The sequence below is a fragment of the Thalassophryne amazonica genome, chromosome 17 (assembly GCF_902500255.1).
Source record: "Thalassophryne amazonica chromosome 17, fThaAma1.1, whole genome shotgun sequence".
NCBI lineage: Eukaryota > Metazoa > Chordata > Actinopteri > Batrachoidiformes > Batrachoididae > Thalassophryne > Thalassophryne amazonica.
Genome location: NC_047119.1, coordinates 36,013,442 through 36,039,008, shown reverse-complemented (window position 1 = coordinate 36,039,008; position 25,567 = coordinate 36,013,442). Strand labels below are relative to the sequence as shown.

Genomic DNA, 25,567 nt, shown 5'->3' with positions numbered 1-25,567 from the left:
CAAATGGCCCTTGGATGATCTATTACTGCCATAGCGCGCAAATAGACTACTCTACGTTATCCTATGATGCAGCTGGAGCGTGGGAACCAAAAAAGTCAAAGGACAGGTAAAATGGTTTGCATGCTTATTTCTAATAGGTACAACAGTAACGGTTGGGTAGTATATACTAACAACTGGACACAGGGCATGTCTTACTGATGTGGCTTCCATACTGAAAAGCACCACGAGTATGATATATGTTAGCAAGTGAAATAGCTTTAAGAAGGCAGTAGCTTCAGTTAACTGTCAAAACTCTTTTTCTCTGCTTGCCAAAAATGCATTTAAAGTATCAGAAGAACAAATGACTGAGTCCATCTCAGATTTTTACTATCTACATGGAAAAATAATTACGCTGATAGACTATAAAAATAGTGCCTCAAATATTATTCAGACAGCCAGTTACAAATCCTACAGTTATAAGAGACAGCACAGAGGTCGGGGAGCATCAGTTAAGCTGTAAATATCCTACCATGGTAGTCTGCAGCCGCTCTTCTAGAAAATGTTGCACTCTTAGTGTGAGGTTATTTTTACTACTCAACACCTGTAACATAAGTTTAATAAGCACATAATGTTAAATCAGATGAATAACACAATTTTGCTGTCAGAATACGAGTGTGCTCAAGAAAGTGAACACAGATAACAGCTTCATATATTTTAAAAGAAACTACCGTGCTTACTGAACTGGCCCATTTGCACAGGTCTCCTTGCTCTCCTTGACAATCCAGCCTATAAGAAATGACTGTTAGAGACCTCGGAACCACGTCACCTTGGGACCAGCAGTAGGGAGACAATCTCAGAACCAACACGAACTTGGAATCACTACGATCTTTGTACCGCATATGTTAATGTCATACGTTTTGGTCCATATCTCCCTTAATATCTGTCGTATCATGCTATTTTTTAATGTGCTCCTCACGTATTTCTCTTCATGAATCATATATTAAAGGATTATTAACTGACTACAAGGTCTGTACAGAGAAATATCAAACCGATGTGTTGTCAGAAAAGACCGAGCGTTAGCGAGGTCCGTGCAAAAAACAGAGGTCTGATATTCCCATACAGACCGAGCAAGCGAGGTTAATAATTTGTTTATTATATATATATATATATATATATATATATATATATACACACACACACACACACACACACGAGGTCTGTTAGAAAAGTATCCGACCTTTTTATTTTTTCAAAAACCTGATGGCTTTGAATCACGTGTGCTTGCATGAGCCAACCTTGAACCTTCGTGCGCATGCGTGAATTTTTCACGCCTGTCGGTTGCGTCATTTGCTTGCAAGCAGCCTTTGTGTGAGGATGGGTGGAGTCTCTCGTCATTTATTCTTTGCTTGGAAATGGCGGAACAACTGGAGCAGCGCGACTGCATCAAATTTTGCCAGAAACTGGGCGACAGCCAGGTGGAAACCATTCGGATTATTCAGACGGCTTTCGGTGACGATCCTATGGGCATCACACAGATTAAGGAGCGGTACAACCGGTTTAAAGACAGCAGCACAACGGTGGAGGGCGCGCCGTGCTCCGGGCGGCCATCAACATGCTGAAATGACCAGATCATTTCCAAAGTGAACGCTGTGGTGATGCGGGACCGTCGTGTGACTATCTGAGAAATTGCGGAAGAGGTGAACATCAGCACTTTTTCGGCACATTCCACTGTGACAGAAGACTTTGCCATGAAAAGAGTGGCGGCGAAATTCATCGGCACGAAGCTGATGGCGCAGCAAAAGCGCCTTCGTGCTGAAGCCTCACAGGACATGTTGTGACATGCTCACCTCGTCCACAATTTCTCGGATAGTCACACGACTGAAAAGCCACCAAAAGCCATCTGAATCTTCCGAATGGTGTAAGAGGTGGTATGTGTATGTATGTATATATATATATATATATATATACACACACACACACACACACACAAACTTACAGTATCGCCTGAATATAAAAGCTGCTGTCGTAGACAGACCTGTTCACTTCACCTCCATGAAGAACTTGCGAACAGATGCTCCGGTCGTTAGCTGGTAAGATTTCAATGTGTGTTTTTTCAGATGTTTAAATATTTATGGAGTATGTTTATGTCCGACTTGTTTTTTTGTTTTTTTTAAATCGTGTTTTTTGCTTCCTGGTTTGTAACAAAAATATGCGTTGTGGACCAATTGTCATGGTAACCGGGCCGGATATAGGAAAATATCCGAACGGTAATCACCCAATCAGAGCACGCATAGCCTCGCAGTCATATAATAATAAAGGATTATTAACCCAGCGCGAGGTCTATACAGGAAAATATCAAATTGAGGTTTGATATTCCCGTACAAACTGACCAAGCGATGTTAATAATTTGTTTATTATACGGCTGTTTGGAGCTGTGTTTTCATCATGTTGGCCTTCATTTTGCATATCCACTTTGAGCTCATTTGCTGTCAATTCCTCCTATTCAAACTCGTCAGTGTAATAATATCCACTCGGAGAATGGTCCTTTCTTTATTGCTCATAATTTCTTTGTTCACTGATACACAATCCGGACCATTTGTCACGGTAACAGTCTGATAAGGGAAACTATCAGACCCGAAATCAGCCAATCAGAGCACCCATACCCTTGTAGCTTTATAATAATGAATTTTATCGACAGCACACTAAAAAGATGTGCTCTCTGAGGCATTGCAGAGGTGTCATTGAGCAGCTGGGTCTGGCTGGCTGTCAACCTTGTTACCCGATATCAGTTGTGGCCTAATCAGGGTTAGTATGTGTTGATACAATAAACAAATACCCCAAGTCTACATGGTAACATTCACTATACAGTGAATATCAATTCAGTGGTGGCCAGATATCCTCCTTTGTGCCACTGAGATGGTTTCCGGCGTTGTTATTGACAGTCCAGCTTCAGTTTTGAAATGCGTATTTTAAAAATGCACATTTCAAACCTGAAGCCATACTGTCAATAACAACGCCGGGAACCATCTCATATTGTGGTACAAAGGAGGCCTTCTGGCCACACTGTGTGCCAGGTTGACTCAGTTAAAACGAAATTTCTGTACTATTTACCCCTTTTCGGTGTGCTGTCAATAAAATTCAATGATTATTTTTAAAGAATCACATGAGAAACACATTTTTTAAAATTTGCAGATCAAACGCAGTGAAGAGGCTCTTCAGAATGCTTAACAAAAAGGAACCAAAAGCTACGAATCAGCAAATAACGCCAGCTACGTAATAATATCACGTCTATTTTGTACAATGCCCATTTGGACATTTCGAAAGTTATCGATTTTAATTCATGTACACAAAGTGACACAGCAAACAAATCCCTTACCAAAAATAGTACTGATAAGTATATAAAAAGTAAACTGGAAGTATACTTTAAACATACTTGCATGTACTACTTTTTGGTAAGGGATGCGCAGTTTAGTCAATGTCGACGTTTTTGTTCAGCCGCAATTTCAGCAGCATCCCCCACGTTAGCTTTTTGACATACCGAGTTCATTCAGTAAGATTGTGTACAAAATACAGACATAAAATGCACATTAAATTACTCGGATAACACAAAGTGTAAATACATTCTGTGGTCGGTTTCGCTACACAGCTAAACGTTAGCTCACACAACATATAGCCCGAAGGGGGGGGGGGGGGGGAACAATCCCTTCCACGTTAAAATATAACAAACAAAACATCCTAATAAACACTATACTTACTTTTCGAGCATTTTTTGTTCCGCTGCTTTTAGTAAAACAACGCCAAATACACAAACAGATAAAGTTAGCAAGGGGCTAACAAACTTTCTGCACTTCCTTATTCCCGCCTACTTCATCACCTTAACCAATAGCTTTTTGATGTCTATGGTTACCATGCCGCTGTACAAAACCCTCATCCAATCAGATACAGCATCGGCGCAACGTGTACTTCCTGTTTACAACTACTTTTCTATCCCAGGGACGTCTGGCCCTCTATAAACACTGAATAAAGTCCACACATCTTTTGACTTTATTACAGCATTTTCATAAATGTGCTTTATTTTTTGGTAACTTCTAGTTCATTAGCTCCACCAATGAGGTCATGTGTTCACTCATGTTTGTTTTATTGTCACGACTCATCAGTATTACGCATTAAGTATGTGAAGCAGAGAACCTATTGACCTTTTGTGCAGATTCAAAATTCTGATACTTATTATTATGACATTGGACTTATTATTATTTGTATTTTTAACATTAACTCATGAAATAATGTATAGATCTCAGTTAAAATAAATAAAAAACAGCATTTAGAATTTTAATGTCTTTACACTTAGATAGCAATGTCTCACCTGGCTGCAGCAGATAGATGGTTCCCGTCAAGAATTGGGGATGGATTGGATATTTTTCTGTGCAATTGCCATCCAGGACCCTTGGTGATTACGTATTGTGGTGGATGAGGTGACAATCGGCGCCATCTCATACTCCCAGTCATGATTTAGCTGGACAAATACAGATACAATATGTAGACTGACTGGTTCCCCGTATTTCATGGGAACAAGGTCTGAGTTGATGTTACTGTACAGGACACAGTCAGCACCTGGTTATGTAAGATGTCAACCACACAAGAACATTCCCAGCAATCCCAAAGGGTTTCTCCAACCTATATTAAGTAGTATACAATGACTCAATGTATCAAACAGCGCTAAGATCAAACAGCAGCAGAACCGTAGTGGTGTCCGAATGTTTTGTTAGTGACAGCTTAATAATTTCCAGCACAGTAGGCCCAGGTTTAGGCCACAGGTCCTTAAACAGTCTTGTCGGTATAGGCTCAAAGAGACAGGGTGTGCATTTAGCAGAAATTACAAGTTTCATCAGTACACCCAGTGAAATACTATCAAATTCAGTAAGTCTCTGTGATGTATCAGAGATGTCACCCGCACTGGTAACAGGGTGCAGTGGCGGCACTAAGGCATGCTGGGATATATTTGACCTAGTAATGTCACCTATTTTTTTTTCAAAGTATTCTAAGAAATCTTGAGCTGTAAATGGAGAGCAACTTACAGGTGGTTGTCCTTGAATAAGTGTTGCCACTGTGTCAAACAGGAATTTTGATTTATGCTTGTTTTTGTTAATCAAATCAGGATAATAGGCCCATTTTGTATCCAACAGTGTGTGCTTACAGTCCAGAATAGCATTGTGCCATACGAGGTGGAATACTTCTAGTTTTGAACTATACCCTTCTCGCTCTAGACCTGTAGACCTGCTTGAGGTTATGTAAATAATCACTGAACCATGACGAGTATGTTTTGGGGTCTATTATGTCCAATGTGCTCGTGAGTGCTGAATTTAAGCTGTCGACAAGGTTATGCACTGAATGATCATGTTCCGAAAGTGATGCTAAGATATCAGGCAGTTTGGCACCAAGTTCATTTGTAGTTGTGGAGTTGATGTGATGCCGTGATGATGAATAAGTGTCTTGTCCTAGTGGACAAGGCAATGAGACTCTAACTTAATAAGTGAGTGAGCTGAAACCACTGATGCAAGAGACACAACGTCAATATTTGAGATGTTAATATCAGGAACAAGGATCAAATCCAGGGTGCTTCTGCTAATGTGAGTCAAACCATCTGGAATCCTAATATATCTATAATGTCCATGAATGATTTACAGTGGAGGTCAGAAAGCATGTTTACATGAATATTGAAGTCACCAACAATCAGAATGTTAATTGCACAAGTTGCCAAATTAGGGATAAAGTCATGAAATTCATCTAAGAAATCAAAATATGGACCCAGGGGCCTATAAATGGTGACAAAGTAACAGGAATTTCATTCTTCTAATTTTGACTATACGTATATGGCATTCTGAGCAGAGCAGAGCAGAGTCAAATGTTCAAATGAGTTATATTTTCAGTCCCCAACAGCCATTAAACTAAACCCAGATTTATGAATTAAAGCAATACCTCTGCCTTGCCTTGTATCTCGAGGGACGTGACACATTTGTACACAGGTGGGCAGGCTTCATTTAACAGGACGATGATGGTAGGTTTCAGCCAGGTTTCACATAAACCAATCATGTCTAGGAGGTCTAATCACCTCTTATCTGTAGTCTAGTCTAAGTATCTCTCAGTCTATAATACCCCCCCCCCCCCCCCCCCACACACACACACCAGTGAAAACAACACCCTACTATCGCCATTTCGCTGACACACACACAACCTGGACTGGTAATATTATTCTGCAAATTAAACTTAAAACTAACAGTGATGGCAATATGTGGGGAAAATTAAAAAATAAAAATACAACAAAAATCAAACTCAATTCATATGTGTTTTGACTTCATATGTATGTATGTATAAATGACAGCAAACAGTAACTTAAAGCACATTTTCTTACATTTATATGGTTTTCCATTAATAATATACTCGATTACAATCCATTCATTTTCACATGATCAGTGAACATGTAATTATCAAATTATGCATGCTGTCATAGACATATAACCCCTCATTCTTGTTCTCTGTTTTTCCCTGTGTATGTCCTGAACATATCAACAGATTTGCATTTAAAATGGGCCAGTGTTAAATATACAGTGCCAAAACTATGATATTAATATATTTATAATTGCATGAGTGACATTCTAAACATGCAAAATAACACAAATTTGGATTAATCCTTTATATACTTTTACAAAAATGACTTAATTCTAAACAGCATTGAGTAAATGCACAGGCAGACAAGACAATCAGATGTAAATATGGTCTTTTTTGATTTACACTGCACTCTTACAGGGGAAGAATAAGAATGCAATACATACAATTGAAAACATCTTTAATTACTTGGAAGTGGCAGCTTCCCGCTTATAGTGTCAAAGATTCATAAGCACAGAAATGCATTGCCAAGAAATCTATTTACAGCTGCAGACATAAGTTTACATACACCCAAAACAGAAACGTTCAAATTAAAATTTCCCCAACTGCATGTCGACTTTATTTCCATATAAAGTTATTTAAAATAATCATTACAATAAAGATTTATTTAAATTTTTATTAACTACATTAGATTGTCAGTGCTTCCTGAGAACAGCATGGAAGGCTCCAGAAGAGTTCAGAAATGGATAGATTACTTTTAGAAATTACTGCATGCAAAAAAAAAAGTAAGAAGCTTGGGACCCTATAGATTTACCTCATTGGGGAATGAGGCCCAAATTAATACAAAGAAATGAATATACTTTTGTGTGAAAAGACCAGCAGGAACAAAGGAACCAATGGAATTGAAGGCATCAGATAGAAATGTGACATCATTCACCTTGAAGACATCACCATGACCTCAAAGGCTGAAAACATAGATTAATCCAGGGTCTATGGGTTTTCAGGAGCCCATGGTGTTGAGCACTCTCTTAAAGATGGATGATGTCACATTTCCATGTGATGCCTTGGAAACTGTACTTATGGAGATCCAACATTTTGCTGTGGAAGCCTTGTTGTAATTCTTCTGATTTTCTTTTCCTCCTGATCTTTAACTCAAAAAGGCACTGCTTCTATAGGTCACCTCTTGCATACAGGCAAGGTTCACCCAGTTAACTCCGAGTCATCGTGTCATGCCAGCTCAAAAGCTTTGACAATAATTCCATCAATTTTTGGAAACTTTTGGACTTTTCCCTGTTGATTAAGAAGGCATTCATCTTGATGTATGCAAACTGGTGACCCACTATAAATCTGACATCATCAATAAAAACTAAAATAACTATTATTTTTAAATAACATTACATGGAAATAAAGCAAATACTATAACTGATTTAACGTATGCAGTGTTTAACAAATGGAATATGTATATTTAGCAAAAACTGAATTTGAGTATGTAAAATATTACTGCAGAGTTTCATTGTTCAGATTCCATTACATCTAATATAAATAAAACTAATACAAATAAAAATGTTATCATCTTGAACATTCCACTCTGTTTGTCCTGCTTTTATTAGGCTTTTTTGTATTTTTACATGTGCTTCACCATTGACTGGTAAACCCTGAGGATCTCAGAATCATTAGGGCAAGTCAAACGAAACTGTTCTTGTTCGTAGGCATTACGCAGGTAGCGTGTCAAGCCTTTAAGAGTTTCAGGAATATCAAAGCCACGGTACTCCTTACACGCCACCTGTGAGATGAGAGAATTTAAGACTGTTATTTTAAAAAAAAAAAAAACAAGAAACAAAAGAAAAAGTAAAATTGACACAAAATATTGAAACAGTATGCCACAAAGTTTCCAGATAAGACAGGAGCAGTACTCATTGGAACACAAGCCTCTGCCAGGGGCCAATCACTTCCACATTTATGAATAAATAGAAGGTAAGAAGCAAGTCCAAAATAGGTCATTGGGTTCACTGATGCTGGTGCATATGAGAGTCTATGACTCCACCTAGACTAGAACCCCAGTCCATCTCAGGTTATGGTCCCAACCAGTGCCAGTACCCATTTACAGCTGGGCAGACTGAAACAATGCAGATAAAGCATCTTCTCCAAGGAAACAGACACGTAGCATGACCAGGAATCAAACCCAGGTCTACTTACTTGTAGCCCAACTACTTATCCAACAATCATCAAAAGATCATCAAATGTTTAATGGTAGATGTATTTTTCTTCTGTCTTTCCTAACCCTGCCAAAAAACTTCTATACGTTGCCTCTGTTTGTAGGTCTGTCTGTTGTTGGCATTATTCAAAAACTACTTAATTTTTATGAAATAGAAATCAGAAATGAATAATTGGTTATTATGAGAAAGATATTTTATTTTTTGAGGGTCATCTGTCACTTTGGTTGGCAAGGCGGAAAACTCTGTTGTCTATGTGTGTGCACCAAACAGCAGTTCGGAGTATTCAGCCTTCTCAGAGTCATTGACTGAAGTCCTGCATGGAGCTGTGGTGGGGGGCTCCATTGTTCTGCTGAGGGGCTTCAACAAACATGTGGGCAATGACCGAGACACCTGGAGAGGTTTGATTGGGAGGAACGGCCTCCCCAATCTAAACCCGAATGGTTGTTTGTTATTGGACTTCTGTGCTAGTCGGGAACTGTCCATAGTGAACATCATATTCAGACATAAGGATGCTCATAAGTGGACATGGTACCAGAGCACCCTAGGCCGAAGATCGATGATCAATTTTGTGATCGTATCATCTGATCTGAGGCTGCATGTTCTGGACACTTGGGTGAAGAGAGGGGCAGAGCTGTCAACTCATCACCACCTGCTGGTGAGTTGGAGCAGAGGGTGGGGGAGGACTTTGGACAGACCTGGTAAGCCCAAATGGATAGTGCAGGTGAACTGGGAACAACTGGAGGAGCCCACTGTCCGAAAGATCATCAACTCACACCTCCAGTGGAGTTTTTCTGGCATCACAGTTGAAGTTGGGGGCATTGAACCAGAATGGGCAATGTTCAAAGCTTCCATTGCTGAAGCTGCAGCGGTGAGCTGTGGACTGAAGATCTTAGGTGCCTAAAGGGACGGCAACCCATGGACACCATGGTGGACACTGGTGGTCAGAGAAGCCATCCAACTGAAGAAGGAGCCCTTCTGGGATATGTTTTCTCGGAGGACTCCAGAGGCAGTTGCAAGGTACCGACAGGCTCAAAGGGTGGCAGCCTTTGTTGTGAGGGAGGTGTGGGAGGAGTTCGGAGTAACCTTGGAGAAGGATTTTCGGTTAGCACCAAGGTGCTTCTGACGGACCGTATGGCACCTCAGGAGAGGAAAACGGGGAACCGTCCAAGCTGTCTACATTAAGGATGGGACTCTGTTGACCTCAAATGAGGAGTTAATTGGGCGCTGGAAGGAGCACTTTGAGGAACTCCTGCATCAGACTGGAGTGGCCTCTGTAGTAGAGGCAGAGCTGGAAGCTGATGGAGGATCATCATCAATTTCCCTAGTGGAAGTCAGTGAAGTAGTCAAACAACTCTGCAGTGTCAAAGCCCCAGGGGTTGATGAGATCCATCCAGAAATGCTGAAGGCTCAGGGTGTGGAGGGACTGTCGGATGAGACGTCTCTTCAACACTTCGTGGAAGTCTGGGACAGTGCCTAAGGAGTGGCAAACTGGGGTGATGGTCCCCAAATTTAAAAAAGGGAATTGGGAGTGTGTGCCAACTGCAGGGACATCACACTACTCAGCCTCCCTGGTAAAGTCTACTCCAGGGTGCTGGAAAGGAGAGTTTGGCCGATAGTCGAACCTCTGATTGAAGAGGAACAATGCAGGTTCCGTCCTGGCTGTGGAACAGTTGACCAATTCTTCACTCTCACAAGGATCCTGGAGGGGGCCTGGGAGTATGCCCATCCAGTCTACATGTGTTTTGTGGATTTGGAGAAGACGTGTGATCGGGTACCCCGGGAGATACTGTGGGAGGTGCTGCAGGAGTATGGAGTGAGGGTGTCCCTTCTCAGGGCCATCCAATCTCTGTACTTACAAAGCGAGAGCTGTGTCTGGGTTTTCTGCAGTAAGTTGGACTCGTTACCATTTTCCCCAACATGTCTAGGGCAACCAAGGAAAAGACATTTTGCCTGGAGGCCTATTTTGCCAACACATCGTACCATTTGGAGCATAATTTTGAGAGAACATGACTTTTATACAAAGCAACCAAGATAACTGAAATTTTGGGGAATGATTTTATACAGACTGAAGTTTAAGTCAAGCAAATTTCAAGAAATTTTCTCGACCTTTGTAGGATTTATTACAATTTTTATGGGTTCTGGGTTTTGTTTTGTTTTTTTGATCACCTTGTATCTCTGGCCGTGACACCTACTGCCTTCAGAACTGCCTGAACCATCTTGATTCATCTGGCACCAGGCTCGGACTGATAATCTGTGATTTGGGGCATTTGCCCTGTGGGTCGCTGCACGTTTAGATGTGCGTGGGCCGGCCGGCCCGTGTTTATAGAGATTATGGAAATATACAGTGTTGTCGAACCGCGCGCTGCTGTCAACACGAGGAAAGTCCGTGATTGGTGAAGCTACAGCATTTAATCTGCGCAGCTGCAGAGCCACTTCCTGAATTTGTGTCAAAATAAAAGTTCTGTAGTGTTTCATACACGGCGCAGTCTTATTCTAGGTTTCAGTTTTGTTTCCGTTTGATCACACAACGGAGACTTACATCGAGCACAATGATTGACATGACCAACAGCCAATGACAATGGAGAAGCATACAGGGTGGCCAATCAGATTGCAGGAAGAGCAGGCGGCCGCTCCCGCCCCTGTGAATGGATTGAGTCCTCGGCGCCTGGACTTCTCTCCGCTCTTCTACTGATACAAGGTTGGAATGGTTTCTTTTATCTTAATTAACTGTGCTTTACTTTTGTTAATCTTTAAATGCAACAGCTACGGACTTCAGCTCCTTAATTTGCTGCTGTGTGAATCCTAGCAGTGGTTACACATTACCCCTCTCTCTCTCTCTCTCTCTCTCTCTCTCTCTCTCTCTCTCACACACACACACACACACACACACACACACACACACACACACACACACACTCACACACACTTTGGAGACAAAAACTTTTTTCTGCTTGTGTGCATTTGCTTCCGTTTTGTCAGACCCGGCGCCAGAAAAAAAAATATTAAATATTAAGGGGGCAATGAGTTTATCACAGGGTGCGGGATCTCCCCCCCCCCCCCCCCCAAAAAAAATAGTGCGCACCGGAGGAGACGTGCGCTCCTGGAAAGCTCGTGTATTTACGCTGCACCGTTGTAAGAGACTGACTAAGAGTGAAGAGTGATGACAGTATTCTTTTAAATTATTATTTGAACGTATAGACGCTCGGTCAAGTGATCTCCTGCATACCACAGAGCCGGTGTTCTGTCGAGATGAGGTGCGCCAACTTTCGATACTCTGAGCTGTGACGTACCTTCGCATTGTCCAATAGGAACGACGCGTTGGGCCAAAACACGGAAGACTCGTGGCAGAAACCACTGATCTCTACAAAATGGATTGGACCAATCTGATTGGTGCAGAAACCACTGATCTCTACAAAATGGATTGGACCAATCCGATTGGTGCAGAAACCACTGATCTGTACAAAACATTAACGTGTGACAGGACTGCTCATTTAGAGAGCAGTTTTCTGAAGAAAAATCATTGGAAATGTTTTTTTATTGTTACCTCAAAATTTCTGATTACTGTTAAAAAAAAAAGTTTAGAACACTTGTAATTAAAATAGGTAAATAAGTCAATAAATGGTTCTTTAGAAACCTTTCATCTGTATTAAAACCACCTGTTATTTCAGATTAGATAATTTCTTGTTTAACATAAGGAACCTCAGACATTTATTTTTAGACAAATAAAATAACATGGAAACTTGTATATTTTTTGAAGTGTGGTAGATTATTTATATCTTATTTCAACCAGAAAAACAAACACTAAATAAATACAAGTGTTTATTATAAATGCAAAAGGAAATAATTTAACAATGACTGCAGTGTGATTGTAAAGTTGGATTTCTGTGACATAAACCTCATGATGTTTTATATATATATATATATATAGTCATTTAAACTTGTAATTTCGTCAAAATATGTAATTGCCTTTAATGTTATCAGGACGCCCCCTCGTGGCACCGGGGCCGCGTTTTGTACTATGATCAAGGTGAAATGACAGTGAAAGTGTGTGTTTAGGTGTGTGTTCATGGTGTTTAGCTGTATAGTATTTGTTCATTGGGGGTTCGGTATGGACGGGTGGGTGTGCGTGTTTGGGGGTGGATTCGTCGGGCCAATAGTGGGCTGGTCCAGAGGAAAAATGCCAGGGCCGAAATTTGTTCCCAGTCCGACCCTGTCTGGCACTGAAATCCCAAGGTACTGGAAACATTAACCAGAGATTTTGGTCTATATTGATATGACAGCTTTGCATAGTTACCACCCCATTACACCACCACTAGCAGCCTGAATTGTTGCTACACAGCAGGATGCAGCCATACTTTCATGCTGATTACACCAAATTCTGGACAATTGTATGCTCAGTTTCTTGTTGTTAGTTGACAGGATTCAAGGGCCTTTTGGTCTGCTGCTAGGTTAGCCCATCTGCTTCAAAGTCTGATGAGTTGTGCATTAAGAGATCCTTGACTGCAGATGCAACAATTGGCCATTTGAGTTATTGGTGCCTATCAGCTCGAACCAGTCTGGCCATTGTTCCCTGACCTCAACACATCATTTTCTCACCCGGAAAGCTCCCACTCATTGGATCTTTCTGCCTTTTTTAGACCATTTTCTGTAGATTCAGTAAATAGACTCATCCTACTGTTTTAGTAACAGCTCATTTAATACAAAGTCATTCCAGTGGTACCCAAGGATTCTTTGAAGACACGTAATACACCTATTATCAGATCCTCTGTCTTGATCATGTCTACATACTATATGTGCACTGAGTCACATGACTGAATGTTTAGCAATTTGCTTGAATAAGAGGTTGAATATCAGTAAGTCTGTGTTTATCCTTATTCATTAGACCTACACCTGTGATACATTCAAGGCCAAAATGCATTCATTTACAAATAATTTATGTGAAATGCATGACGCTTATTTTAATCAAGATGTGGCCATTTGTCAGGGCGGGCGGCTGCCCGACAACCGTAGTGGCTGGACCCGCAATGCAGACTCCCAAAGACGGCTTTGGTGTAAAAGAAATCTTCATCTTTATTCCAGGCTTAGGTTCGGTGAACAGGCAATCAGGCAGCGGAGCAGAGGTACAAACAGGATCAGGCATAAACGCAGTCAAGGTACAGCAGGGGTCAGAGGGACGAGCAAACACAGTTGTCAGAGATGAAGTAGAAGGTGTGGTCAAGGAATACAGAGCAAAACACGGTACATGGCAAGGCAAGAAATCAGGACTGAATACAAAGGGTTGGCATGTGTGCACGAAGCGACAACAAACTGGCATAAGTGTGGTGACCAGCAGGAGATTAAATAGGCAGGTGTTAACAAGGTGCAAATGAGGAGAAGGATCTAGAAAGGGGGTTTGGCTAGTGAACAAAGAGTATGGAAGGGGCAAGATAGTGAGGAAGGGAGTGCGCAAAGTGAAGTGATGTAATAGACAAAGACATGTGGGCTGGTGCAAGAGCGTGAGTGAATGGAAACATAACAGACTGAACAATGTGAGGGAAAAAAACATAATGGCAGGTGCAGGGCATGGAGTGAACATAATTAACTGGGCGTAAGGGAAACTGAGAACTATGAACAAAAGTAAAATAAAATCTGAGGGCAGAATAACCTATTTTACATTTCTAGGCACTGCCAATTTTCATCCATAATTTAGTGGTTTCTACTTTTTGTTAGAACCAATTGCTTTGGGACAATCACAATCCACTATATGAGTAATCTTTCCAGTGGGGATACATAGACTTAATTTCCTAAATGGCAGAAATAAACAATTGGAGCCAACATAAACTCCTCAAAAGATGAATTTCCTCCTGGCAGAGTAATTAGAGAGTGTCTTGCTGAAGCTCCACCTATTACTTTTCTACTCACCTTGATTATGTTGAGCTTTGGAAGCAAGTTGCAGTCTGCTAACATGAGCTTGTTGCCGTCAAGGAAGAGTCGTTTAGACTCAGTGATATTCGGGTTCTCATCGAGTTCCTCAGGGTGAGGGGTCAATAGGAACCTGTCCAACTTCATCAAACTAATTAGAAAGCTCCTCTCTAGCCCTGAAGGACAAAACGGTGAAATATGTGTGGATAGGTTACGTCATATCAAACTCTTACATATCCCTAGGCTTTGCAAAAGCCTAGGCAGGTACACTCAAAAAGGCAGTTGAGTGAATATATAAATGAATGTGATAGTAAATCTCATACATTTACTTATAATATAATTGTATTTATGTAATTCACGCAACATTTGCCCTGTGCCTTCAGTGGGCTAAACGGCACTGCCCTGCATCCCATATGGTGACCTCCCAGGCAGACAACCGGACCCTCTGTTTAAAGTCACCATGTATGTCCTACAGACTGGTGAAACATAGGCATCTCCTTGGCCAGTTTTAGATCCTCAACACTGGGGCACCTGTGTGCTGTATCACGCAAGGAAACATGCCACATGGCCAAAATATTGTAGCTAATGTTCAGTCACAATGGACTGCATTTCCTATCTGAAGCAGACTCTCAAAACACTCTACAATGATGCCTTACATTCACACACAAATGCAGCATGCAGCCAATGCAAAACGCTCAACAGCACACCAGGAGCAATTGGGGGATTAAGAACCTTGCACAAATGGCCTTAGTGATTTTCCAGTCTGATAGAGATTTGAACCAGTGCTTCTCTGGTATCAAGACCAATGCTTTAATATTTAGCGCATCACCGCCTATAAAGCAAATGATGCTCCTCATCTGAGTCTACCTAAGTACCGAAGTATTATTCCAGAGGTACCCAAGGATCCCCTAATGAGTTGTGGTAGTAAAAGTCATCCAGTCACTGCCTTAGGTCACTGGTTAGTGTCCAAGTCTCACAACCATACAGTAAGACAGGAAGCACCAAGACTCAAAAGAATTGAAAGAATTGGACCTTCATTCTCCTACAATGGTGTTAACATCACCAAACACCTCTGCCCAGTAATGTCCTGACTCCATAAGCTCTTCCCAGGCGTGTCTCCTTCTCAAAGGCTGAGAACTCAGAGACAATAATGCCACTGTTGAGACAAGTGAATGTCTCTGCAAGGTCAACACTTTCAGTACATGCAGACACACTTTTGATGGTTGAGTCCAGGAAGCCACTGACAGTCAATCTTCGTCTTGATCAGTATTATCACAAACCCAGGCGCTCTGATTCCTAACTCAGCTTCTAAAGTTCTACAATCAGGATATCCCTTAATTCGGCATTTTCCATGAAGACAAGGTCAGTAAACCTTTCCTCACTGAAGAAAGCACCCAAACCACCAATGTCAGTACCTCTATGCAACATCCAGTCCATGCAAGCAGTAAACAGTGTAAAGGCCAGACAGAACACATTTTCCAGAGGCTCTTACTCCACTCTGCACAGGACACACAGTACCTGCAGATAGGCTCGCGATGATGTCTACAAACTTTTTTGAGATCCCACTAATTTTCCGTATGCCTCATAGAATTTCTAGGATGCTGTCAATGGTCATTTTATGGCAGTAATGCAAGACTGCTCTGGCAAGTAACTAGGACTGAATTTTGTGGAGAATAATTTTTGCAAGTACTGTTCCAAGCAGGCAGGTACAGAAAGCAGGCTAATGCCCTTATAGTTGTTGCAATTGCTTTCCAGAGTGGAATGAGAAGGCATTTCTTCCAGTCCAGAGAGGTGAGCTCTGCTAAACTGAAAAAAAAAATTTGCAATATGTTACTGCAAAATGTTTGCAATACCATCTCCACCCACATGGAGAAACTCAGCTCAAATACCTCAGATCCAGTGGCTCTCTATGCAGATTAATTGATGGCCCTTCAAAGGAAAAGATTTGGTCCCTTTGCTCTCGACATAGTATGTACAGTTTTGAAGTTACAGGTAGTTTGAAATGAGGTTTGTCAGTTTCTTTCATTTCCAAAACCTAGATCTGGTGGCCACCAAGACCAAAGCTGTTTTGTTTATTCATTTAATTATTTATTTTTGCAATTTTACATACAAACTGACTACTGATGTCATTTTCAAAGCATGACCTTACCTTCATTTGATCCAGGGTCAGGATTTTTTATGTAGGCTGAGAATTTTCTGAAGATATCATCACCAGCAGTGTTAGACTCTCTGTTTTTACAAGCCAGTTTTGGATACCTGACATAGGTGAAATAAATTCTGATTTTATATTTGTGTACTGTCCAGTACATGCAGTAATAACAGAAAACAATTAACATGTACATCAGAATACGTTTTCCTAAAACCTATTTTCATTCATCACAAATCTGACTTCAAGCTAATCTTTACAAAATCCAAATACATTAATGTTCCCCTTTTACAAAGAACTGTCTTTCCAAACCTTCCAAAGGCCAATGTCTTGAGCTGAAAAGACTGTGTTATCACTTGACCTCAGGTTACAACTTCACAGAGAAATTCCTGTGGTAAGGTTCTTTTTCGAGCCCCCACCTCTCACTAGAGTGATCACTTGTCAAGAACATGGTTGAGTTGAACTCAGTTCAGAGTGAGTGATGGGACAGTTCATATAAACCTGTCCAAGCCAGAGACATTCCAGGTTAGTGGAGATCTCTTCCTCTAAAATAACAGATCAATAAACCCAGAATTGTCCTCCTCCAGGTGCCACGGATTGTCATAAAAATGACCAACATTGGGGCAGGACCAGAGCTCCCCCTGGAGGCCCAACTGGGAAGAACACAAACACACTTTCGTATACAAATAATCTTTTACCCCAAGTAGAAAAGTTGTAATGTCTTTCCTGTTCACATGTTTCTTTCAGCTAAAGCCCTTGTGTTAACTGTAGGCAGAAACCTGCTGGGCAGAGCTTATGACTCAGCGAGGCTTCCTTTAAAATGCCTCAAACAAAGGAACCTCTCTCTCTCTTCCATTTTTATTTTTGCCTTTGTTTATGACTTTTGCTGGTTGCTTGTTCAGCCACAGGGCTTCTTTGTTCTTTTTGCTCCAGTTTGCTTTTGTTCATTGCTTCATAACTTTTTTGTCTGACGCGCCAGGGTAGTAACTTTTAAGGCTTGAGTCAAATTTTTGGCCTTTGATAGACAACTTCCTAGCTGAGCTCTTCAGATTAAGAGCAAACTTGCCAAAAGAGTTCTTTTTCTTTAACTTTACAACTCTCGTTATCAAGCCTTGAACTTTTTCTAAATTTATACAAAGACTTTAATTTGGTTTTCCACAAGTTTCTTTTAAGCCGCCAGAGCAATTTGAGCGCACACCCCTAAAACCTTCATTTGTGGGTCGACCACCCTCTTCAAGGGAACCGTCGAACTATTAAGTTCAGTCATGCCGGCAAAGCTGTACCTGCAGTCTGCAGTCACCTGGGAGGCCCGCTTGGGCTCAACCCTGACACAGACAATGAAGGCCGCACAGGCCCATCAAGAAATCGGACCAGACCAGAGCATTGCCCAGCTCAATGACCCCTCCGAGGTTTTGGAAGAGCTTTGTTGTTAAATGTTGCTCTGTAATAAAACTGTGAATCTCATATCCTCAAAATGTCAGTCACCTGTTCATCCCTGTATATATGTAAATAAATATGTAAATATCACACCAGTGGTTTTATTGTGTTTAGTTGAAACAGAGTTTCAATCAGTCGTATCGGAAACTTATGACTTTCAGATCAGAGACTCATTAATATTAATATTCTGTAACCTGATGTACTGCTTGTCTGAAAATTAAGCAGGTGGTGCCCTGTTCGAGGGTTAATTAATTTTCATATTTCATTAAATATTGTCTTAACTTATATTCTATTACATAAATTTTTTTGTGAACACATAGGTGCTTCCCAAAATAAAGAATAATAACAATAATAATTATTCTGGGCCCCCATAAGGAGTCACATTTCAATATCAATGATTAATAAATCTAAATAGTCAAAGTTTTACATTTTCTGGTCGGCCGTGTGAGGCCAAATTATTAAATAGTAAAATATGCTACACACTCTATACGATATGTGTCTAAATAAAGGCAGGGTGTACTCTACTCACTGAGGCGGGGATAGAGTCGCCTCCAGGAACTCTTCAATCTTATTGGTGTCTGTTTTGACCTCACTGTTGTACACGAGAAGGGGAAGTTGAGCACCTGGCGCCAAAGTTCTGAGTACTTCAGGTGCCCTGCAATAAAACATCAGACCACAATAAACATATACATACATACAGACAGACAGACAGACAGACAGACAGACAGACAGACAGACAGACAGATAGATAGATAGATAGATAGATAGATAGATAGATAGATAGATAGATAGATAGATAGATAGATAGATAGATAGATAGATAGATAGATAGATAGATAGATAGATAGATAGATAGATAGGGCATCCCCTCCCATTTGTGAACACAATAATTCAAAAACAATAAATGCAATTACCATTTTAAAGTTTGAAATTAAAACAACATATAATAAGGAAAAACTGATTAAATGTAGTTCAGCTTTAATTAACACAAAAAGCAACTTTATTTTGGTTATATAATATGCCATATCCCTGTCTGCCAGCTTTTGGAAATGTCTAGGCTTGTTGGAGGGAACAACCTTATCACATGCATGATGGCAATTAGGATCAGGTGTGATTAGTTACATGTAGGTCAAAATGAGCTTGTCAGTTTAATTCATTTTCAAAGCGTAGGTCTAGTGACCCCCAGGCCACATTGCACTTTTCACTATTCTTTTACAACAATCAATCGTCATCATCATTGCCTGCCTCCTGGGGCATACGCATTTGATGAAGGCATCTCTGTCCTGCACTTTCTGCTGTAGCTGGCCCCAGGTGTACCCCATTGCAATTTGAAGGTCTCAGTGCCACATGTTAATGGCCTGTCCTCTGTTCATCTTGCCTTGAGGATTCCAGGGGAGCACTTGTTTTATAATGTCGGAGGCTGACTTGTGGAGTGTGTAGCCAATCCATCTCAGGCACTGTCTCAGGATCTCATCTTCTGCAGGAAGCTGGTTGGTTGTCTGCCGAAGGTTGGGGTTTCTTATGGTGTTCGGCCAGGGGATCTGGAGGCTCCTTCACAGACTGGTGTTGGTGAAGTTCTACACTTTCATCATTGTTGCCACCGCTGTGCTTAAGGTTTCTGCTCCATATAAAAGAACAGCATGATCTTCGTTTGTACAGTTAGCTCCTTTGAATTTCAAATATTCTTCAACTGTTGCAAAGTTGCTCCTGCTTTGCCTATTTGTGCCTTCACGTCAACGTCGGCTCCGCCCAGCTTATAGATGACACTGCCCACGTAAGGGGTTCCACTGCTTCCAGTAACCCACCTTCCAGCTAAATCTGATCACTGCTGGTAGTGTTGACCTTCAGGGTCTTGGTTATTTTCCTCAGAGTCCCTTCACACATAGTGCGAATACGTACAACTCCAGGGCGACTCACGGCGAAACAGCTCGTATGATTGAACCACAAAACATTGTGCCGATGGGCAGGCATGTACGGTGCGATGGTTTGTGGACACGGGAACACACTGCCAGCAGCATCTGTGCTTCACAGCAGCTGCGCGATGTACACATCGCGCAGCTGCTGAAAATAAAAAAAATAAAAATTACATGCCACCCACTGGACTCAAACCCCCGCCTTCCAAAAGCTCTGACTGCCAGTCAGAAACTTTACCACTGAGCTACAGTCACAGTCCTATGAAAGTTGTGGGAACCTACCTGATATGACGAAGGAGATGGACGTATTTAAAATGAAAGAAACCCACACACCCTATAAAAACACCGCATTCATCAAGCGGGCAACACAAATATGATCCATCTGTTCCTCTGTACATGACTCATGGTCACAAACATACAGTCATGAAGGCAGTACATCCAGCTGGCCTACAACTGCAGACTATGTGTAACCACACCAGCCCAGGACCTCCTCATCCAGCATGTTCACTTCCAAGATCGTCTGAGACCAGCCACCTGGACAGCTGCTGCAACAATTGGTTTGAAGAACCAACGAGTTTCTGCACAAACTGTCAGAAACCATCTCAGGGAAGCTCATCTGCATCCTCGTCATCCTCATTGGGGTCTCGATCTGACTGCAGTTCATCATTGTAACCGACTTGAGTGGGCAAATGCTCACATTCGATGGTGTCTGGCTGCTGATCTACTCTATACGAAAGAGAGGTGTTGAACTGCATGAGGCAAATGGTGGTCACACCAAATAGGCACATGACAGGAAAAGCACCACAGGGGACCGAGACAGCTTATCATATGCACAGCAGGAATGGGTGATTCTTTAACTACGGGCACTATTGGCCTTGTAAATGTAATTTCCACCACACCATTGCCTTACTAATTTAAAGCGCCTTGGGGCAACTGTTTGTTGTGATTTGGTGCTATATACATGTGCTCTGATGTCACTGTTTATCTCCATAGAAACTACCCAACAATCTTTCATACAAACTGTTTAAACAGACATTACAGTGTTGTGGTGGAAATTACGGCAATAGTGTGGGACAACTACATTTTGTTTAAAAAATCACAACAGTTGTATGACATTGAATACCCCAATTATGTTTTGATTATTTTACTGATATTTTATTCAGAGATATTTTAAAATATTAGAAAAAACGTTTCTTTACCATTCATTTTTATCATTGAAGATCAAAAGTCTGGGTGTGGGACAAGCACAAAACGGCAATATTTGCATATAATGATGCTGAAAAAAGGTGAAAAAATCATCATAGACTACTAGAACAAATTTCTTAACACACTTTCATTGTAAAGATAACTATAAAAGTGTGAAATTTCCACTTTTTTCTGTTTTTCATACAATATGATCAAAGGACATAATAAGTGCCCGTAGTCTAAGAATCACCCGAATACACATTGCCAATCACCCATGGAAGAGTCAAAACAGGAAACATCAATATCCGAGACAGCTTGTTATATGCATAGCGGGAATACACATTGGCAATTACCCATGCAGGGGCTGAGATGGAAACATCAATATGCACACCTTGGCGTGTTAACACCTGCAGAGCAGAGGACACACTCTAACCACCAGCAGCAACACTTTGGTATGTGCTTCACACATTGGGGCATGTTACCACATATCTAACAGAAAACACACTCGGTATGGTGAATTATGTCTATTACGTGGTGAATGTCTGCCACAATATAGAAAATGTTTTAGATCTTTGAGTTCAGCTCATGGAAAATGAGACCAAAAACAAAAGTGTTGCATTTATATTTTTGTTCAGTGTGTGTGTATATGTATATATTAATTACTTAACATATAGGTTCACTGTTTTACTACCCTTGTCATATTAAAACATTGTTAGCAATCAAGCTTCTGAATACTGATGTCAAATCATAACATCCTAGAGATATTACAGTATGTCATTTTGTAGACGATACTATACCAGTTTATATCAACCCTGAGCCAGTCTTAAAGGAGAGTTCCATTCAGTTTGTTTAGCGTGAATATTGTATTAATCTAATACATGCACCGGAAATACATGCTACATATAATCATAAAATGCAACATGTTAAAAATTACAGTATGCAACTTTCAGGTTCCAAAAAAAAAAGTTTTAATTTACAGCCAGTGGCAAACTGAGACCCATGCATTTCCTGTTGAGCAGGAAATTCTGTCATATGACCACAAATGTCAGCAGTGAGAAGGGCACACAGAGGATTAAATGCGTCAGAGATTCTTTTAAAAAAAAGGGAACTTGTCCTCTAATTGTTTGGTTTGAGTTGATTTAATTGTGTTCTTTTTAAAGCTGTTTTTATATACAAGGTACGTGTAAATGTCAGACCACGTAAGAGTCAAAGATTACTCGTAGACTGACCGCGTGTAAGAAAAGCGCTCTCACCTGTTCATGTTCACAGTGTTGATGGTAAAGTTGGCCTCTTTTAGCCAAAGAATCATGAAGAGTCTCTGACAAAAGGGACAGCTGCCCACACCTTCACAGTCAGTACTGGCCTGTCAGACATCGAGAAAAATAAGGACATTACAGAATGTTTTTTTTATGCATCAGCTCGGCAGTGAATTCAAATATCAAGGTGAAAATGCATTAAAAAAATGACTGATGTAACATTGCAGTGCTGGTTCAGTTCTGTCATCACTGCTGTAATGTGTCTGCATAAACTGAAACATTTTTAAAGACAACATTTAATTTTTTACTTTGTAAATAGTTACGCTGCAAGTATATCAGTTCAGATGTAAGAGCATGCGCCTGTGCCACACGTAGCCACATACACCACCCCACAGAGCCATAGATATGTCACAGAAAGTCATTTTAGATTCGTATTTGTAAGATTTATATATTGCTTTTAACATTTACACTTAAAATGTATATTTTGTTTGAACAATTTTACATCCACATTTGCAACGTACAACTGCCTTTAATATACAGACATAAGTTTAAGAAAATTGTGATAAATGCATAAATAATTTGAGAAAATTGTGCTAAATTTTAAAACTCTAACAAAATTGTGCAAAATACTATAACTGCCAATTTAAAAAATATATACCTCTGATTTTCTAAGCAGCACACCATAGTTATATGTCTGGACAAATTGAGAAAACATACTTATGTAGAAATTCTTGTCTAGCCTGCTCTGCTCTGACACTCTAAACTAATTACACTGGAATTTAAAAAGCAAGGTTGATACTCATTTTAACTTGATGGGAGAAACCAGTCGTTAAATGCTGTTTTATGCTTTAAAATCTGTTTTATGCTGATAATATGAGTTCCAAATATGTGTTTTAAACACTTAATAGTGGAAATGGAATGTTTTCTCATGTGGAAATAAGGTAAAATGTTGTGGGTGGAAAGCTTTTCAAAACAGATTTCCAAGCATGTTGTAGCGCTGACCGTTCACCACAGAATTCCACAAGATTTAAAGAGATATGAAGGTTATACAACAAAAAGAGTGTGTTCTATAAAGTCTTTTCATCAGGACGTTTTTATTCATGATTGTAAGTGACATGTATCTTATCTGATGGTTCTCAAAGCAGATCTCAGGCCACACATACAAGCCTAATATGAACAGGAATTAAAATGAATTTAAAAAGTCAGATTTGATATGTTTGAACTGAATTAAATTGCACTCATTAAAGGTCATATCTGACTGTTCACAGCAGTCACAAAGATGAAATTTAAATCTTATCTGGCACCACATATCTGATATGAAAATACAACCCACCATGTTCATGCTACACAAATGATCAAATCTGAGTTATGAGCAAAATCTGATTTGAGTCATTTCTAATGGTAATGTGAACGTAGCCTCGCCTCAGATGGTACAATTTATTTTCAGTGTAAAACACAATGGAAAGTTCTTCTTTTTTAATAGCATTTGTTGGATTAAGGGTCACAAGTCTGTAGGTATAAATCCACCTGCTAAAGAGACACACTTTTATAAAAGTGCAAAACAGCGCCCCCTAGTTCAATTCCTCTGCCTTGTGTTTGCCCATGACGATTCATTCTCCTAAAACTATGAATGTATGAAAACAGAAACAACACAACAGAGGCTGAAAACTTCAATGATTATAAAAGAGTTTCTTTAATTTGACATATCTATTTTATTCGCTAACAGCATAACGGGACATTTTGAAAGCTCACCTTAATGAAGAGTTCAATCTTTGGCTTCTGCGGCGCCTTTTGTTGCGCCATTTCTTGTTCTTTATTCCTGCCTTTCTCCAGGAGACTTTTTACAGTTTGTACGACTGATGGTTGCTCACTTTGGTGGTCAAAACTCTGGACTCTTTGTCTTCACTCCACCTGCATTTCTTTATCCCACTGTAGCATGGCTCCATCTCCTCCCACTTTGTTTCTATTTTTTGTCCTTCTCTTGCCACACCTGCCAATCTGTCAGAGTCATCTCACTCTCTCACTAACTTTTCCAGTCCAACCAGCAAATCTGGATCTCTCCTCCTCTCTGCGTTCCAGCACAATCTTTACAAAACTCTTCTGTCGCTCTGAAACTCTACAACCACTTGGTTAGCATGTGACATTTCAAAAGCTACTCTGATTTTTAACACTCGATGTCAAATTCTAAAAGAAAACACTAAATTTGATGCATTATCTATATATTAGTAGAGAAGTGGCCTCTGTTGTGTGTTTGTGTAACTTTGATGACAGAGAAACTGGGGAGAGCTGACATTTGCTGTTTGGTATGCTTATGTATTTTGGGTAAAGGATAAATGCTGCAAAAACAGAAAGTTGATAGAACTAATATTTTTGGAGAAATTAGGGATAATCGGTAACAACAATAAACAATGGATGTTCATAATTAAATTCTGCACTCACACTCCATTCCAGCAGGGGGTGGTAAATCGTCATCTGTATATTAAAAGCTGAGTGGCTTCTCTCTCTCTGTGTGTGTGTGTGTGTGTGTGTGTGTAAAACTTCATTGACGGACAAACTGGGGAGAGCTGATATTTGCCATTTGGTATGTTGATGCATTTTGGGTCAAGAATGAATGCCACGAAAACGGTAAGTTGATATTTTTGGAGAAATTAGGGATATTATGTAACAACCGTGAACAATGGACATTGACATGAATGGATATTAAACAGTCCCCCGTAACCAGGAAAGCTCTGAACAAAGGAAATATGTCAACCTTGCCAGTTGTAAAACATGACACCAACTAAATGTACCAATAATAAATACAATTATTCATAAAACTTTCTCATTTTAATTTCTTGCACACTGCTGTCTCAACGAGAAAAGTATATAACAATTTGCATAGATTTTTAAAAGTTATTTCAACTGTCAACTGAGTTAATACCACCAGACTTCTGTAGTTAAGTTGAAATAACTTTGTACAATCTATGCAAATTGTTACATCACTTTTCTTGTTGAGACAGCGGTTCATTTTTTTTTTTAGAGTGCACTTAAAGTTGAAATCATTATAGAAACTTTGCATAATTATGCATATTTATGTCAGCTACCTATTTTATAAACACTACCAAATCTAGAACCCATGGATCCCCACAGGCAACACGCTAGTATTCCTTT

General features: G+C 40.2%; 2 protein-coding genes across 3 annotated transcripts in view; both read right to left on the bottom strand.

Annotated features, from left to right (window-relative positions):
• The window catches only part of LOC117529167 (patatin-like phospholipase domain-containing protein 7), a 78,426-nt gene extending 74,572 nt beyond the window's left edge, over window positions 1-3,854 (bottom strand). Inside the window, exons 1-3 of one of the 2 annotated variants that reach the window (XM_034191871.1) lie at window positions 3,735-3,854; window positions 708-765; window positions 509-580 (exon numbers count right to left, since the gene is read on the bottom strand). In XM_034191871.1, the coding sequence (XP_034047762.1) occupies window positions 509-580; window positions 708-765; window positions 3,735-3,745 (141 nt within the window). In that variant the 5' untranslated portion in view covers window positions 3,746-3,854. The remainder of the gene's footprint in view (window positions 1-508; window positions 581-707; window positions 766-3,734) is intronic. The other variant, XM_034191872.1, reaches the window with a different exon arrangement.
• A 2,661-nt stretch (window positions 3,855-6,515) lies between these two features.
• On the bottom strand, window positions 6,516-24,401 carry clic3 (chloride intracellular channel 3). Its single transcript, XM_034191888.1, has 6 exons — window positions 24,170-24,401; window positions 22,415-22,524; window positions 18,593-18,718; window positions 16,630-16,736; window positions 14,481-14,656; window positions 6,516-8,146 (listed from the first exon to the last, which is right to left on the bottom strand). The coding sequence occupies exons 1-6, from the start codon at window positions 24,218-24,220 to the stop codon at window positions 7,988-7,990; spliced, it is 729 nt and encodes a 242-aa protein (XP_034047779.1). The 5' UTR covers window positions 24,221-24,401; the 3' UTR covers window positions 6,516-7,987.
• Between the last annotated feature and the right edge of the window lie 1,166 nt (window positions 24,402-25,567).